General features: G+C 42.2%; 1 protein-coding gene across 2 annotated transcripts in view; it reads left to right on the top strand.

Annotated features, from left to right (window-relative positions):
• DPYSL2 (dihydropyrimidinase like 2) overlaps nt 1-18,240 on the top strand; it is a 148,410-nt gene that overhangs the window by 102,328 nt on the left and 27,842 nt on the right. For both annotated transcript variants that reach the window (XM_089658732.1, XM_089658733.1), the window contains exons 4-5: nt 1,319-1,483; nt 8,389-8,450. In XM_089658732.1, coding sequence (XP_089514858.1) covers nt 1,319-1,483; nt 8,389-8,450 — 227 coding nt within the window. The remainder of the gene's footprint in view (nt 1-1,318; nt 1,484-8,388; nt 8,451-18,240) is intronic.

The following is an 18,240-nucleotide window of genomic DNA, read 5'->3' as shown; positions in this document are numbered from 1 at the left end:
CATTTTAAAAGCAGCTAGTGTAAGTACCAAAATTTGACTCAATTTCAGCCTCTTGTACAGTCTACACAACAGACTGGGAAAGGGACAGGCAGTACTTGGGGCCAATGAAGTTTTCACATGTGTTGACAAGTAACATGCTGACAGGATGAAAAAACAGAGAAATGAACTAAGCGATCTGTTGCTGCTCCTTCAAAGCAGAGCAGTCTTTCTGAACCTTACATACAGATTCCTTTGGAATAACTCTCCGGGTTCTGGGAACCCCTGCTAAAATTGACTATATCTACATTAGCGTGAGGGTCAATGGGAAGAATGCTTCTTACACTTGTGGTCAATGGGAAGAATTCTTCTTACACTTGTGGTCATTGGGAAGAATTATCCCCGTACAGATAGCTAGAGATCAATGGTGTTATTGGGAACTTACCTTAGAGGCAGAAATTGCTTAATGCAACACCTAGCAACTTCTAGACTAGAGGTACTCTAGTTGAGAAACTGCTGTAGAGTCACAGGCCAGGGGACCAAGGTGTGTTGCCTAAAGTGTTACTAAACCCACAACAGTAACAGTCTGTATATGCAGTAAAAGCATGCTTGTTGTACACACTGTGGAACCTGAGGGGTTAATCTGCTCCATTGTGGAAAAATGCTATCTGATCCTGATTTCTCTGATTCTCCCCTTCTTCCACTGTCCTCCTCTTATCTCCTGATAAGACATATCGTGTGGAGACACTTTAGCAATACACGCTAAACTGAGCATGTGTATAAAGGTTTTTTTTTTTCTCTTCGGAGAGTGCATGTGATCAGCACAGGGCCAATTATCACTGTCCAGACAGAGCTGAGGGGTTCTGCATCCTCTGAGAGCAGAAAGAAAACTCCTCCTACAAGTTTTAACCAGTGCTCTGCTGAACACTGATAGAAGTCACAAGACTGCTCTAACTACTGATGAGAAAAGCTATTTAGCAATTATATTTACTAAAATAATTGCATTTCCATGTTGTGTGTACTGTGGGAGACCAGATATAGTGAATGCAGGGTCCTGGGTTTAGTAACACTTTAACTACAGCAGAGTAAAGTGTGATCACCAGTCTTTCTGTATGGACTGGTATGGCTGTGTGAATCTCAAGACTCACAAATACAAAAAGGCACAAATACAAATACTTTTGCAGATAATTTGCTTCCTAATATAATATATAATATATTTCAACTATTTTGCAGGGAGTTCAGATTTAAATTCGGAATGACACTATTATTTAAGTAACTGAATGAAGGTTTGATTTCTTGGGAGTCATAATTTATAATCTGTCTTTGTCTTTCCTGATACCAGTTGACCATGTTGTGCCAGAGCCAGGGACCAGCCTGCTTACTGCTTTTGACCAGTGGAGGGAATGGGCAGACAGCAAATCCTGTTGTGACTATTCCTTGCATGTGGACATCACGGAGTGGCACAAGGGCGTACAAGAGGAAATGGAGGCACTGGTGAAAGACCACGGTGAGTACAATAACAACCATAAACATATACAAACATCCAAAGTGTAAGAGATGTGTTTAACCACTTGCCCTCCTGAGGATTTACCCTCCTTCCTGACCAGGTCATTTTTTGTGTTACAGCACTGCGTTACTTTAACTGACAATTGCGCGGTCATGCAACACTGCACCAAAATGAAATTTACCTCCTTTTTTCGCACAAATTGAGCTTTCTTTCGGTGGTATTTGTTCGCCTGTGTGTTTTTTTTTTTTTTGCACTATAAAAAAAATGCCCGACAATTTTGAGAAAAAAACAATATTTTTGGCTTTTTGTCCAGTAATGTCCAGTAAAAAAAAGTAAAAAATTTAATTTTGTCATACATTTAGGCCAAAATGTATTCTGCTACATGTGTTTGCTAAAAAAATCCCAATACATGTAAATTAATTGGTTTACGCGAAAGTTACAGCATTTACAAATGGTGGAATATATACTGGGATTTTTTTTTTTAATTTTTACTAGTAATGGTGGCGATCAGCGAATTATAGCAGGACTGCGGCATGCATTCTGACACTGGGGGGGAACTCACTTGGTGTCACTGACATTCCCTGTGACACCAATACAGTGATCAGTGCTGAAAAAAAGCACTGACACTGTACTAATGGCACTGGGCAAGAAAGGGTTAACATGTGGGGTGATCAAAGGGCTAACTGTGCTGTTTTACTCTGTAAGCCACTGCTTTGCTGTGCACAGCCATCCAAAGCAGTGTGCACGAGCTGACACAGAGGAAAACTGTATTGTTTACATACAGTTCTCCTCCCCGTCGGAGATGCTTGTGAATCACTGGGCACCGGTGAGTAATCACCGGCCGAGCTGACACAGAGGAAAACTGTATTGTTTGCATACAGTTCTCCTCCCCGTCGGAGATGCTTGTGAATCACTGGGCACCGGCGAGTAATCACCGGTCAGGTGATTGACAGCCGGTGATTGACAGCCGCGAATGGCAGCGTGGGTAGGGAACGCGTCCCCTACCCAGAAATGCAAAATCACGTGTGTGTGTGTGTGTGTGTGTGTGTGTGTATATATATACAGTTGCAAGAAAAAGTATGTGAACCCCCTTGGGATTACGTGGAGTTTTGCATGAATTGGGCATAAAATGTGCTCTGAACGTCATCTAAGTCACAACAATAGAAGAACACAGTCTGCTGAACATAATACTACACAAACATTAGATGTTGCCATGGTTTAATTGCACATAACATGTAAACATTCACAGTGCAGGGAGGAAAAAGTATGTGAACCTTTGGACTTAATAACTGGTTGACCCTCCTTTGGCAGCAATACCCTCAACCAAATGTTTCCTGTAGTTGCAGATCAGACCTGCACAACGATCTGGAGTCATTTTGGACCACTCCTCTTCACAAAACTGTTTCAGTGTAGCAATATTCTTGGGATGTCTAGTGTGAATCGCTCTCTTAAGGTCATGCCACAGCATTTCAATCGGGTTGAGGTCAGGACTCTGACTGGGCCACTCCAGAAGGCGTATTCTGTGCTGCTGCAGCCATTGTTTTGTTGAATTACTTGTATGCTTTGGGTCATTGTCCTGTTGTATCACCCATCCTCTGCGGAGCTTCAGTTGGCGGACAGATGGTCGTACGTTTTCCTGCAAAATGCCTTGATAAACTCTGGAATTCATTTTCCCATCAATGACAACAATCTGTCCAGGCATTGAGGCAGCAAAGCAGCCCCTAACCATGATGCTCCCTCCGCCATGTTTCACAGTGGGGATGAGGTTTTGATGTTGGTGTGCTGTGCCTTTTTTTCTCCACACATAGTGTTGTGTGTTCTTCCCAAACAACTCAATCTTGGTTTCATCTGTCCACAGTATATTTTGCCAGTAGTGCTGTGGAACATCCAGGTGCTCTTTTGCAAACTTCAAACGTGCTGCAATATTCTTTTTGGACAGCAATGGCTTCCTCCGTGGTGTCCTCCCATGTACTCCATTCTTGTTTAATGTTTTCCTTATTGTAGATGTGTCAACAAAAATGTTAGCATGTGCCAGAGATTTCTGTAGGTCTTTAGCTGACACTCTGGGATTCTTCTTTACCTCATGCAGCATTCTGCGATGTGCTCTTGCAGTCATTTTTACAGGACGACCATGCCTAGGGAGAGTAGCAACAGTGCTAAACTTTCTCCATTTGTAGACAGTCTGTCTTACCGTGGACACATGAACATCAAGGCTTTTGGAGAAACTTTTGTAACACTTTCCAGCTTCATGCAAGTCAACAATTCTTGATCGTAGGTCTTCTGAGAGCTCTTTTCTGTGAGGCATGGTTCACATCAGACAGTGCTTCTTGAAACCAGTAAACCCAAAACAGGTGTGTGTTTTTTAAGGGCAGTACAGCTGTCAGCAACACATCCAATATCATCCCACTGATTGGAGTCAAGGTTGGCTCACTCCTGGCTCCAATTAGCTCTGGGAGAAGTCATTAAGCTAGGGCTTCACATACTTTTTCCTCCCTGCACTGTGAATGTTTACATGTTATGTGCAATTAAGCCATGGCAACATCTAATGTTTGTGTAGTATTATGTTCAGCAGACTGTGTTCTTCTATTGTTGTGACTTAGATGACGTTCAGAGCACATTTTATGCCCAATTCATGCAAAACTCCACGTAATCCCAAGGGGTTCACATACTTTTTCTTGCAACTGTATGTATATATATATATATATATATATATATATATATATATACGTGATTTTGCACGACCGTGCTGCCTTGTAGCAGTATATCTGCTATAGGGCGGTCGGGAAGCGGTTATCAGTTTTTCATTCTGTCTCAGTAAAAGGGATTCCCTGACAGTGGCTTGCCATGTAGCAAAAGCCCCCCAACCTTCCTGTTTTTGTGGTTGCCAAAATCTGTGAGCATATTTAAACAACTGATATTTTCCTATTTGTAGTGAATTTTATCTCCTGTGTGCATCAGGAGGCACTGGTGGAAGGGATGAATGGTTGCGCTCAGTTGTCACTTCCAAAATCCTCCCTTGCTTTCGGAAGACACGATGTAACAGTTGGGTTCTCCTAAAAGAAAAAATGCCTCAATCCAGAACACTTGGAAGCCTCGAGTGTGCTTTATGTAGAGTTGTATCTAGACATTGACTTTCCAAAGCACAGAAACCTGACTGTTCCAATACAATAGGATGGCAGTGGGGCACTGGGGTTAAAGGATAAGTTAAGTATATTTGGATATAGTAAGCTGTAACATAGACCATTAATTTGCTAAAGCAGGGAAAAGTAACAGGGTACCTTAATTAACCAAACCAGTTGCACGTACTGACCTTTTCTGTCCTCCATGACATTGCCGGAAACAAAGTGAAATAGCCGGCATGTCTAAGTATGGATGTATTTGTGACTCGTTATCTAATGCGACAGCACTGGTGCTTTGTAATTGGCCCAGCACTGCCACATCAAAATGTGGAAACAGTCTGTAGTCCTGCTGCAGGGGGCCCCATGTGGCTTCCCTGTCACACATGTCTACATCTGGATAGGCGGGGTCACATAGAAGAAGCAATCTCCTCCATTTCCTCTTGGCTCCTGCAGCTATTGAAAGTCCTTCAGGAGGAGCCAGGAGAAAAATGGAGAAGATCAGTTTTTCTATATGACACCCCGCCACCCCTCCTATCCAGCCTGGTGCTAGCTCTTTCCGGCAGCCACAAAGAGATGTTGACAACAGACAAGCAGTCAGCTAGGACCCGATCGGACCACCCATTGTTCTCTATGGGGGAGTGGAATTAAACGGACATGTGTCCATCTACACCTGCCTGCATCCAATACAATCCGTTCCACCAAAAATAGATGGATGAGGATCTGTTCCATTTCGTTTACATCTGACTGACCCATAGAGAATAGCAGTCTGTGTCTGCTCTGCACAAGCGCAACAGACACGGACCTGTCATCCACTTGCTCAGCGGGGATCAGCGGACAGATCCCTCACTGAGCAGGCAGATCCGCTTGATGGAGTCCGCCCTGTGAGAAAGGGGCTTAAATCAAAACTGTAGCTCATCTGTGAAAGCTTCTGTCTGGTAAACTTGTCAAACAAGAAGTTTTGTCTCTGCAACACTGCATCAGTTCTGTATAGCAGTTCACTGTTGCAATATAATCTGTTTTAAATCCATAATTCACCTTCAAGCAGCACACAGTATAGGCTTTTTACGTTATTATTTTTTGCCCCATTTGCACAGAATGAATGGACATGCACTTTCACTGAGCGAATCTGTACATCAACAGTGCAGAGATCTCCCTTGTAGTATTTCTTCTTTTGGCCAAAAGTTCTTCAGCCAATAGTGTTAGGATATTTTCTCTATTGGCTGAATGTACTTGAATTTTTCTGTCCAAATCTTCCCAAGACTATTTTTCTCTTTGGGTAGTGGAATGTTGGGGGATGTTACAAAGGTAACCAATTTAAGCTTACATTTCAAACATAATACAAACACTACAGGTATTATCTGTGATATTTGCAGGAATGCTGAGCCATTCACAAAGCAAATTTTTTTTTTACAAATAGACATCTGTGTGAAAAAGTGCCAGGCAAAATTGAATGTATACATTCAGTGAGTTAGTGAAAAACAATGTTCAAATCAATTTTGAGTAATTGCCTGCAGGCCTTCTTTTAGTATAATTTGTATCATCCATTGCACACCAGCTGAAATTCAATAATGGCTGCACAGTCCTTGCAGTATGATTTAAGCTGGAAGAATTGTTTGGGCAGCTGGAGAGTCATGTTAGACATATCCATGAGTTGTGATTCTATAACCTTTCGTAACATGTTATATGCTACACCCATATTCAGGGTGTAACATGTTATGAACGAACCGTTCCCCGCACCCCCCTGATCCTGCAATCCCCCTTGTGACAGCTAGCAGGGGATCTTCTCCTCCCGCTAGCTGTCACAGTTTAATAAAAACCCAGGGATCTTCTCCTCCCGCTAGCAGTCACAGTTTAATAAAAACCCAGGGATCTTCTCCTCCCGCTAGCAGTCACAGTTTAATAAAAACCCAGGGATCTTCTCCTCCCGCTAGCTGTCACAATTTAATAAAAACTCAGGGATCTTCTCCTCCCGCTAGCTGTCACAGTTTAATAAAAACCCAGGGATCTTTTCCTCCCGCTAGCTGTCACAATTTAATAAAAAACTCAGGGATCTTCTCCTTCCGCTAGCTGTCACAATTTAAAAAACAAAACAGGGATCTTTTCCTCCCGCTAGCTGTCACAATTTAATAACAACCCAGGGATCTTCTCCTCCTGCTAGCTGTCACAATTAACCTCCTTAGCGGTATTCCCGAGTGTAGCTCGGGGTAACATTTCAGTACCAAAAGCGGTAACCCCGAGCTACACTCGGGAATACCACGCGGCACTGCTCCGGCATTTGTTCTTCACTTACCTTACCCTGCGCTCCCGCGATGTGTCCCCTGCAGCGTCCCCGGCCATCTCCTCCGGCCGATGCCGGCATCCGGCTTCTGTGTCCTGTCCCTGTGACGTCGGGACGTACGGGCGCCGCCGCCGGTGGCGGGAAATTTAAAAATTTTAAAAAATGTCTTTTTTTTTTTTTTTACATTTTACATAGTAAAACATTGCTGTCTCAACCAATTTCACATACATTTTGTCCCGAGTGCTTTGTCCGGCGCCCTGCCTGCATTTTGTCTGTTCTTTCTGCCTGGAAACTGAGAAATGTCCATGGCATCCAAAAAGTGTCCCTTTAGGTCAAAAGCGGTTTAGACCAGCTAGAGAACAGCGATAGTAAATCAGAACCACTTGCAGAATTGAGTGATAATGATTCGTAGGGGAAATTCCTCATCAGACACTGAAAACGATTCTGCGACTGAGCTCAGCGATGTGCGAACTTGGCGCTATATTTCAAATTTCAGTGTTTTTGGTTTGATTATATTATTGAATTAAATTTTTTATTTTTATATTATTTTTATGATTATTTATTAAATTATAATTTATGATTTTGTGTTTCAAATTTTATCATACCCGGGATGTTTACTAGACTCTTGTTCGGACAGATTTCAGTGAGTTTTTCCTAAAAACTACAGGCCTACAATTAAAAAAATACATATTTCCATGCAAAAAAATGGTACCGCTTTCAGCACCAAAAATCTGAAATAATCATACCGCCAGGGAGGTTAAAAAAAATCCCAGGGATCTTCTCCTCCCGCTAGCTGTCACAATTTAATAACAACCCAGGGATCTTCTCCTCCTGCTAGCTGTCACAATTAAAAAAAATCCCAGGGATCTTCTCCTCCCGCTAGCTGTCACAATTTAAAAAAAACCCAGGGATCTTCTACTCCCGCTAGCTGTCACAATTTAAAAAAGAACCCAGGGATCTTCTCCTCCTGCTAGCTGTCACAATTTAAAAAACCCCATTCACTCATTCACAGTGTAAATGAGAAAACTACAAGCTCAGCTCTTTGTGGCTGTTGGCTTGTAGTTCTCAATGAACTACCACGGCAATGTGAGCGCTGTGGTAGTTCATTGAGTCTTCCTGTCAGAAAGTATTGACTTCCTCATATGAGGAAGCAGATACAGTGACAGGTCTGCAGGAGACCTACATGGCATCAGTGATCTGCTGATCACTGGTGCAATGATTTACAGGCTCCCAAAACAAAAAATAATAAATGCACGTTTTCTTACCTGCAAAAAAATGTGTATTTATTCTTTTTTTGCTGAAAGGTGAACTTATCCTTTAAATGGGAGTCTGATTCTTGAGATTAAAGCGATCATATTGCATGAATGCACAAAATTCAGCCACACAGAAAAAGAAAATATGTTAAACGTAGGCAAAGGACATTATACCTGCTTTAAATGTTTAGTTTGATTGTTCAGTTGGAGTTCTATGTAATGTGTACTGATGAATTCTCTGCTCTTGTTCTGCAGGTATCAACTCCTTCCTGGTGTATATGGCATACAAGGAACAATTCCAGCTGACAGACTCCCAGGTAACAATGATCTCACTGCTCTATGAGGAATATGGTGTGGGCTCTTTGGGAGTCACAAGTTCCAGTACTGGGCTCCAGCAGCCTTGTTTTCTCTAGTGATGGAAAACATTGCTGTGCAGTGTATATAGTCAGTTGTCAGTGCTCTGGGTGTGTGAGGAGAACTCAATGTCTTCTGCCAAGTGTACTGGCCACCTCTGAGGCTAGGCGCATTGCTCGCATTCCTGGGACACACTCTGCATACTGATCAGTGCTGCCCTTCGTATTGGAGGACGGCCATTGTTAACACTGCTCTCCTTCTTGTGAATTAATCAGGACATCAACATACTAAAAATAACACCTTTTGTGTTTCTTTTACATATACAGTTTTAGTTGGATTTGATATACGCACATTATAACTGCACTAGGAGCTTGGGTGACAAAAAGATGCATGGGCAGTTTGTGACCTCTTATGAATATGTTAGTTCCCTGGCTGTCATGCTGATTCTGTGGTGTCTGTAGTTCCATAGCCACTGACATGGAATCAAAGGGGTTGATTTACTAAAACTGGAGAGTGCAAAATCTGGTGCAGTTCTGCATAGAATCCAATCAGCTTCCAGTTTTTTTTACGTCAAAGCTTAAATGAACAAGCTGAAGTTAGAAGCCAGTTGTCTGTTTTAGTAAGTCTACACCAGGGGCGGACTGACAACTTATGGGGCCCCCAGGCAATAGGGGTCATGGGGCCCCTGTGTCCTCACCCACACTCGAACCACACCCAAAAAAGCCTATGAAAGGTACCAGGGGCATTTCATGGGGCCCCCTACTGACCCCGGGCCCTCGGGCAGTGCCCGAGCTCCCAAATGGTCAGTCCACCCCTGGTCTACCCCAATATGTAGATTAGGAGTTTTAACTTCATTCACAACATACTTATTCCATGTCACTGACTCAGAAAGCATTGAAACAAGTAGCAGTTGGGCAATCTTTTCAGAAGGACATTGCCTGCCTACATATTTATTTATTTCAGTTACTTATATAATGCCGTCAATTTACACAACGCTTTACATATATATTGTACATTCACATCAGTCCCTAACCCTCAAGGGGTGTACAATCTAAGGTCCCTAACTCACATTCCTACATACACATACTAGGGACAATTTAGACAGGAGCCAATTCACCTACCAGCATGTCTTTGGAGTGTGGTAGGAAACCAGAGTACCTGGAGGAAACCCACGCAGGCACAGGGAGAACATGCAAACTCCAGGGAGGTGGTGCCATAGTTGGGATTTGAAGCAATGACCCTAGTACTGCCAGGTGGAAGTGCTAACCATTTAGCCACTGTGCTACCCAAATAACCATTCACCACTAAATGCAATTCTTACCTTCAGAGGAAAAGGGTCTAAACTGTACTGTCCGTTTAACATTCATGCCCTGGCATTATATTGCCCTTCGCACTGCATTGCTGTATGAAAAAAAAATATTATTATTATACAGGATTTATATAGCACCAACAGTTTGCTCAGCGCTTTACAATATAATGGGAGACATGCATTGAGCACACGGAACACAGATGGGCACATGAATGTATATGCTTTTTTCAGTACACATTTTTATACTTGTTCACACATGCATTAAAAATCATGAAGATGCTCAAAAAAGGATGTGTATTGCCTTCCATTAGTGTGTGTTTTTATGTATGTTGATATGGGCAGGACAGTTGCTAAATGGTTAGCACTTCCGCCTGGCAGTACTAGGGTCGTTAGTTCAAATCCCAGACATGGCACCTCCTGCCTGGAGTTTGCATGTTCTCCCTGTGCCTGCATGGGTGTCCTCCGGTTTCCTCCCACACTCTAAAGACATTCTGGTAGGTTAATTGGATCCTGTTTAAATTGGCCCTAGCATATGAATGTGAGTTAGGGACAGTAGATTGTACGCCCCTTGAGGGTTAGGGACTGATGTGAATGTACAATATATATGTGTAAAGCGCTGTGTAAATTGACGGCGCTATATAAGTACCTGAAATAAATAATAAATAAATAAATATGTTTTATGCACATTAAATTGCTATGGGTCCTTGTAATGGACAAAATAACAAACAGCTTTTTTTCGCAGTAGATTTGCATTTCAGTGATGTGCGTTTACATGCATTTATGTGCATTGCATTAAAATGCACACATGTAGCATGGTGTGAACAGAACACAATTGTTTTCTACATGTCCGTGAAGTGATCTGCGGTAAAATACCAGTCACTGCAGTATGTGTGAACAGGGCCATAAAGGCACATAGACAGAAGGTACATTGAATGTGCACCATCGCAGAACCGGCCCAGACAAATAACAAATGAACACTCACCTGGACGCTGTGCTGAGTCACACAATACTCTGTATTTCAGCTAGTCGCACTTAAAAGTAACGCTATCACTGTAATAAAAGGTTTAGCTTGAGTGAGCTTTTAAGGGAAAAATTTGCACATTTTGGCAGATCAAATCACAATTTTCCTAGGTAACGGAGTTGCTGATATCTCATAGTTCAGGGTGTGATGGGTAACATGTCCCCTGTTTGACGCTGTGGTTTTTCCTGATGGCTGTTAAGTCACTATAGGGTAATGATATATTGGATGGTTGGAGGAACTACAGCATCCAATAGGAGACATGCTATCCAACACACTGGGAAGTTTTGGATAGCAGTAGTGCTGTTATCTCTTGAAGAAAACCAAGACTGACCTGCAAAAGTGGTATGTAACTTTCTTTTACTGGCTTCATTGGACTAAAGAATGTTTTCATAGTGACAGTGGTAATATGGGTTTTTATTTATTTCAGGTACTTATATATTGCCATCAATTTACACAGCACTTTACATATACAGTCATGGCCGAAATTGTTGGCACCCTTGATATTTTTCCTGAAAATCAAGTATTTCACACAAAAAAGGTATTGCATTAACACATGTTTTGCTATACACATGTTTATTCCCTTTGTATGTATTGGAACAAATATAAAACAGAGGCAGAAAAGCAAATATGACATAATGTCACACAAAACCCCAAAAATGGGCTGGACAAAAGTATTGGCACCCTTAACTTAATATTTGGTTGCACACCCTTTGGAAAACATAACTGAAATCAGTCGCTTCCTATAACCATCAATAAGCTTCTGACACCTCTCACCCGGAATTTTGGACCACTCTTCCTTTGCAAACAGCTCCAGGTCTCTCTTATTGGAAGGACACCTTTTCCCAACAGCAATTTTAAGATCTCTCCACAGGTGTTCAATGGGATTTAGATCTGGGCTCATTGCTGGCCACTTCAGAACTCTCCAGCGCTTCTTTGCCATCCATTTCTGAGTGCTTTTTGACGTATGTTTGGGGTCATTGTCCTGCTGGAAGACCCAGGATCTTGAACGCAAACCCAGCTTTCTGACACTGGGCCCTACAGTGCGACCCAAAATCCTTTGGTAATCCTCAGATTTCATGATGCCTTGCACACAGTCAAGGCACCCAGTGCCAGAGGCAGCAAAACAACCCCAAAACATCATTGAACCTCCACCATATTTTACCGTAGGTACTGTGTTTTGTTCTTTGTAGGCCTCATTCCGTTTTCGGTAAACAGTAGAATGATGTGCTTTACCGAAAAGCTCTATCTTGGTCTCATCTGTCCACAAGACGTTTTCCCAGAAGGCTTTTGGCTTACTCAAGTACATTTTGGCAAACTGTAGTCTTGCTTTTTTATGTCTCTGTGTCAGCAGTGGGGTCCTCCTGGGTCTCCTGCCATAGCGTTTCATTTCATTTAAATGTCGACGGATAGTTCGCGCTGACACTGATGCTCCCTGAGCCTGCAGGACAGCTTGAATGTCTTTGGAACATGTTTGGGGCTGCTTATCCACCATCCGGACTATTCTGCGTTGCAATCTTTCATCAATTTTCCTCATCCGTCCACGACCAGGGAGATTAGCTACAGTGCCATGGGTTGCAAACTTCTTGATAATGTTGCGCACTGTGGACAAAGGCAAATCTAGTTCTCTGGAGATGGACTTGTAACCTTGAGATTGTTGATATTTTGCCACAATTTTGGTTCTCAGGTCCTCAGACAGTTCTCGTCTCCTCTTTCTGTTGTCCATGCTTAGTGTGGCACAGACAGACACACAATGCAAAGGTTAAGTGAACGTCTCTCCTTTTTATCTGCTTTCAGGTGTGATTTCTATATTGCCCACACCTGTTACTTGCCCCAGGTGAGTTTACAGGAGCATCACATGCTTGTAACATTCTTATTTATCCGCAGTTGTGAAAGGGTGCCAATACTTTTGTCCAGCCCATTTTTGGAGGTTTGTGTGACATTATGTCGAATTTGCTTTCTTTCCTCCCTTTTTTTGTTTTGTCCCAATACACACAAAGGGAATAAACATGTGTATAGCAAAACATGTGTTAATGCAATACGTTTCGTGAGAAATACATGATTTTCAGGAAAAATATCAAGGGTGCCAACAATTTCGGCCATGACTGTATATTGTACATTCACATCAATCCCTAACCCTCAAGGGGCATACAATCTAAGGTCCCTAACTTACATTCATACACATACTAGGGCCAATTTAGACAGGATCCAATTGACCTACCAGCATGTCTTTGGAGTGTGGGAGGAAACCGGAGTACCTGGATGAAACCCATGCAGGCACAGGGAGAACATGCAAACTCCAGGCAGGTGCTGCCATGGTTGGGATTCGAGCCAATGACCTAAGTACTCGCCAGGCGGAAGTGCTAACCACTTAGCCACTGTACTGCCCACAAAGGTTACACTGTAGCTTTGTTAGGTGCTACTCACGTTGTAGTCCACAGAGGCTCCTTGCTGTGTACTAGAGATGTTACAGTATATAGAGTCCATATCCAGCAACACCATATTCTGCATGGTCACATGGTCAGGTAGTGTAGAAAGGCTGTGATAAGATAGCTGTCAGTTTTCCTTATTCCTCCCCCACACTGTATCCTACAGACCCCTGGAATCTGTTAACCTGTTCTCCATGGAAAGAGTTGTTGGGAGACGACTGCTCACCAGTCAAAAGCCTATTCCTGTCTCCCAGCTCTGCCCTGTAGTAGCAGTCAGGATTAGCTTCCTCAGCATCAAAGCAGGACATACACAGATGCCAGGAGCCTGCAGGTCCAATATTAGTGGCATATTGTTCCCTTAAAGTGGTTGTACACCTAAAAAACACAAATCAATCTAATCCTACAGTTGAATAGATTTTACCTTTACTAAGCATTTGAACTTAATTTGGTATCTTGAGGCAGTCCCCTTCTCCAGAAATCTCCCCTGTTCTTCTGAACAGAATAAATCTGACACAATCAGAAAAATGATGTCGCCACTCCCCTTCTCCAGTGAGTGACAGGCTGTGCTGAAGACAAGACCAGCATAAGCCTCCATGTAATGCACTGCAAAGGGGTGGGGGAGCGGGTGTTCTCTCCCTGCTGGTCTCTGGCTTCACAAGATTGAGAACTACCAGTGATTTATGACATAGATTGGCATCACTTCAGTAATGCTGTAGTTATCTAGGTAGGTCTGCTGACAGCTGATTATTGTCCTGCTCTATTCACAGCACCTAGCTTGTGAATTGCTGTTTACAGAGTTTTACATGAGAATATTTCCTGGTCCACATTGTCATTTTAGGCTGCAGGATTACTAGGATTTTTAACATTAACCCCTTCCTACCAGCTTTCTCCTGATTAGCACAGATCCTGTGCTGTAAGCAGAGCTAACATAGTCACAGGAGACATGCTCGCAGGCATAGAGATATCAGATACAGTTGATATAAAAAGTCTACACACCCTTGTTAAAATGTCAGCTTCCTGTGATGTAAAAAAATGAGACAAAGATAAATCATTCTAGAACTTTTTCCACCTAATATAATATAAACTGTACAACTCAATTGAAAAACAAACTGAAATCTTTTAAGGGGGGGGGGGAGTAAACATAAAAAACTAAAATACCGTGGTTGCACGTAGCTGTGTTCAAAATTAAGCAATCACATTCAAAATCATGTTAAATAGGAGTCAGTACACACCTGTCATCATTTTAAAGTGCCTCTGATTAAGCCCAAATAAAGTTCAGCTGTTCTAGTAGGTCTTTCCTGACATTTTCTTAGTCGCATCCAACAGCAAAAGCCATGGTCTGCAGAGAGCTTCCAAAGCATCAGAGGGATCTCATTGTTAAAAGGTATCAGTCAGGAGAAGGGTACAAAAGAATTTCCAAGGCATTAGATATATCATGGAACACAGTGAAGACAGTCATCATTAAGTGGAGAAAATATGGCGCAACGGTGACATTACCAAGAACTGGACGTCCCTCAAAAATTGATGAAAAGACGAGAATAAAACTGGTCTTGGAGGCTGCCAAGAGGCCAACAGCAACATTAAAGGAGCTGCAGGAATATCTGGCAAGTACTGGCTGTGTGGTACATGTGACAACAATCTCCCGTATTCTTCATATGTCTGGGCTTTGGGGTAGAGTGGCAAGACAGAAGCCTTTTCTTACGAAGAAAAACATCCAAGCCCGGCTAAATTTTGCAAAAACACATCTAAAGTCTCCCAAAAGCATATGGGAAAATGTGTTATGGTCTGATGAAACCAAGGTTGCACTTTTTGGCCATAATTCCAAAAACCAGAGTTATACTTACCGATAACTAATTTTCTATAAGTCTTCCAGGAAAGCCCCTTGAGACGTTGAGCTCCTCCCTTCAGGACAGGAAACACATAAGCCCAGAACCTTAAAAGGCATAAAACAACACTGCACATCATCAAAAGTACATCATACCCACAGTGAAGCATGGTGGTGGCAACATCATGCTTTGGGGCTGTTTTTCTTCAGCTACGGCCTTAGTCAAGGTAGAGGGAATTATGAACACTTCCAAATACCAGTCAATATTGGTACAAAAGCATCAGGCTTCTGCTAGTAAGCTGAACATGAAGAGGAACTTCAACTTTCAGCATGACAACGACCCAAAGCATACATCCAAATTAACAAAGTAACGGCTTCACCAGAAGAAGATTCAAGTTTTGGAATGGCCCAGCCAGAGCCCAGACTTATATATGTGGGTGGCCTGAAGAGGGCTGTGCACATGAGATGTCCTCACAATCTGACATATTTGGAGTGTCTTTGCAAGGAACAGTGGGCAAATATTGCCAAGTCAAGATGTGCCATGCTGATAGACTCATACCCAAAAAGTGCTGTCATAAAATCAAAAGGTGATTCAACAAAGTATTAGGTTAAGGGTGTGCACACTTATGCAACCATATTATTTTAGTTTTTTTATTTTTACTTCCCTCCACCTAAAAGATTTCAGTTTGTTGTTTAACTCAGCTGTACAGTTTATAGGTTACTTTAAAGGTGGAAAAAGTTCTGAAATTATTTATCTTTGTCTCATTTTTTAACATCACAGAAACCTGACATTTTAACAGGGGTGTGTAGACTTTTTATATCCACTGTAGCTGTGTATGTTCTGGAGCCGAGGCTGGAGGCAGTGTATAACTGAGGGATTGTATGACATCACATCTCTGCCTACTATTCTCTGGTCCTAAGCCACTCCCACAGACCAGCAGTTTTTGGAGGCCTGAGACAAGCTAAGGGAGCATTTTTCTGAGGTACATTCACAGCTGTATATATGTTTACATTAAAATGTATTTATTTATGGCAAAAAGTAATTTTTTTATATTTGGGTTTACAACCACTTTAAAGTGGCTGTAAACCTCAGACATGAAATATGAACAAAGCATATCACTCTATAGTGTGTACTTGTCTCAATCCAGAGCACTAAGTGTCATTTCTGTCTGCTGCCTCGTTCTTCTGCTCTCAACATGAATCACTTGTGAAAAGTTTTCCTGACACCAGAGAAAAACAGAAAAAATGGTGAGAAGGGAGGAACCGCCAGCAAATTGACAGCCAGAGCCCTGTTCCTGTGTGGAAGGGGGTATGTCTTTTACGTCCAGACAGCTCAATGTTCTCCTCACTGAGCTCTGCAGAGTATCTCTGCCCACATTTTCTGAACTTTCAGGCAAGCTTTATAAATTCTGAACTTTGAATGGATGTAGAGATGAGAAGACTGTGGATAAACAGGTACAACTTATGTAGGAGAATTTGTTTAATCTCTGTATATCACATGAGGCCAGTCACTTCATGAAGTGACTACATGAAATCAGTACATGTAAGGGTTTAAAACCACTTTAAGGATGGAAAAGTCATCCTGTTTATTGCTTTACAGGCTGCAGGGACAGATAAGGGACCTCTGCCAAAAGCGCATGTCTCCTGTAAAGTGAAACAGATGGAAATCTTTCTTTGCAAGCTGGACATTGTTATCCTATATTTCAAATTCACACGTGTTTGAAAAATGTGTAATTTCCCTTTGAACGGAATCCTAAGTTAGTTTGTCTAAATGCTTTCAAAATCTAGATTTTTGTGTATAGTTCACTGGTTGCATGAAATTGCTGGGCTTCCTTTTCAGCAAAGATTTCAAAATACACTTCTTTCACGTTGTCATTATGAGATATTGATTGTAGAATGTTGAGGGAAAAAAATAATTTAATCCATTTTGGCATAAGGCTGTAACATAACAAAATGTGGCAAAAGTTAAGCGCTGTGAATACTTTCTGGATGCACTGTATTTATCCATCTACCGGTGCAGTGTCAGGAGCCAGCAGTGAACTGTCTGAGCATCATGCTATTTCCTGGCTCCATATTAGTAGAAAGGATTGGGACTCCCCCATAGGGAGATTGTCCAACCTGCTCAAAATCGTCTCTGGTTCTTCTTTATTAACTCTTAGGACATTAGAAATGGGCCATCTACAAGTACATTGCCAGGAGCCAGTGGTGAGAACTTTCTGTTCGTTATGCTTTTCCCTGGCTCTATAACAAAGGAAACGTTTGGGACCCAATCACAGAGGGATTAGCATGCTGAAAATCATTCTTGTGATTTTGAGAGTCTTGAACCTTTTTTTATAATTACACCTAGGACATTAGAAATGGTCCATCTACCAGTGCAGTGCCAGGAGCCAGTAGTGAGAACAATCTTTGCATCTTGCTTTTGCCTGGGTCCATAACAATGAAAAGGATTGGGACCCACTCATAGGGGGAATATCCAACATGCTTAAAATCTTACTTGTATAAAGAAAAGGAATGTACCCGAGATCACGCTGATTCTCCCTCCTCCAATATGCTGGCAGATTTGCAATTTGCCAGAAGGGAATTCTATTTGCACTACCAGAAGCTTACTCATACCTCTATGCGAAACACAGTGGAATGTGTTTTTGAGAAAGGGGACAAAAATGTGCGGTTGTTGGCCCTCCTGGCAGCAGATACCCAACCCCTAATGGTCATCCCTTGTATCGCTTTTTCCTCTGGTGCTTTATAAACCTCCTGAGAGGAGATCCTTAGGTTTTTTGTCTCCTACACAGATTTGTACTCTCCTATACAGCCATATTCCCGGGACAACCTGCTAGCGTTGTTAGAGCCGCTAAATTTACTGGTTGTGGCCTGTGATCTGCTGGATGCCCCCTTTAAGGTGGAGGAGATATCTACGGCAATTGATTCTTTCCCTAATTGGAAGGTGCCTGGCCCTGACGGGCTAACGATTAAATAGTACAATCTTTACATAGAATTAGTCTCACCGCAACTCCTTTTGTTATTTCAGGATTGCCTCCAAAATGGATGTCTCCCTCCTCCTTTTTCGAGGCCCATGTAGTGCTTATGACTAAGCCGGACACAGAACCTCTTCATTGTGCATCATATAGACCATTTCTCTGTTGAATATGGATTTTAAAATTCTCACGGAAATGCT

Source organism: Staurois parvus, unplaced genomic scaffold (assembly GCF_062004578.1).
Source record: "Staurois parvus isolate SC_StPar_1 unplaced genomic scaffold, SC_StPar_1.0 ptg001090l, whole genome shotgun sequence".
Lineage (NCBI taxonomy): Eukaryota > Metazoa > Chordata > Amphibia > Anura > Ranidae > Staurois > Staurois parvus.
This window is presented reverse-complemented; position numbering and strand designations above follow the sequence as displayed.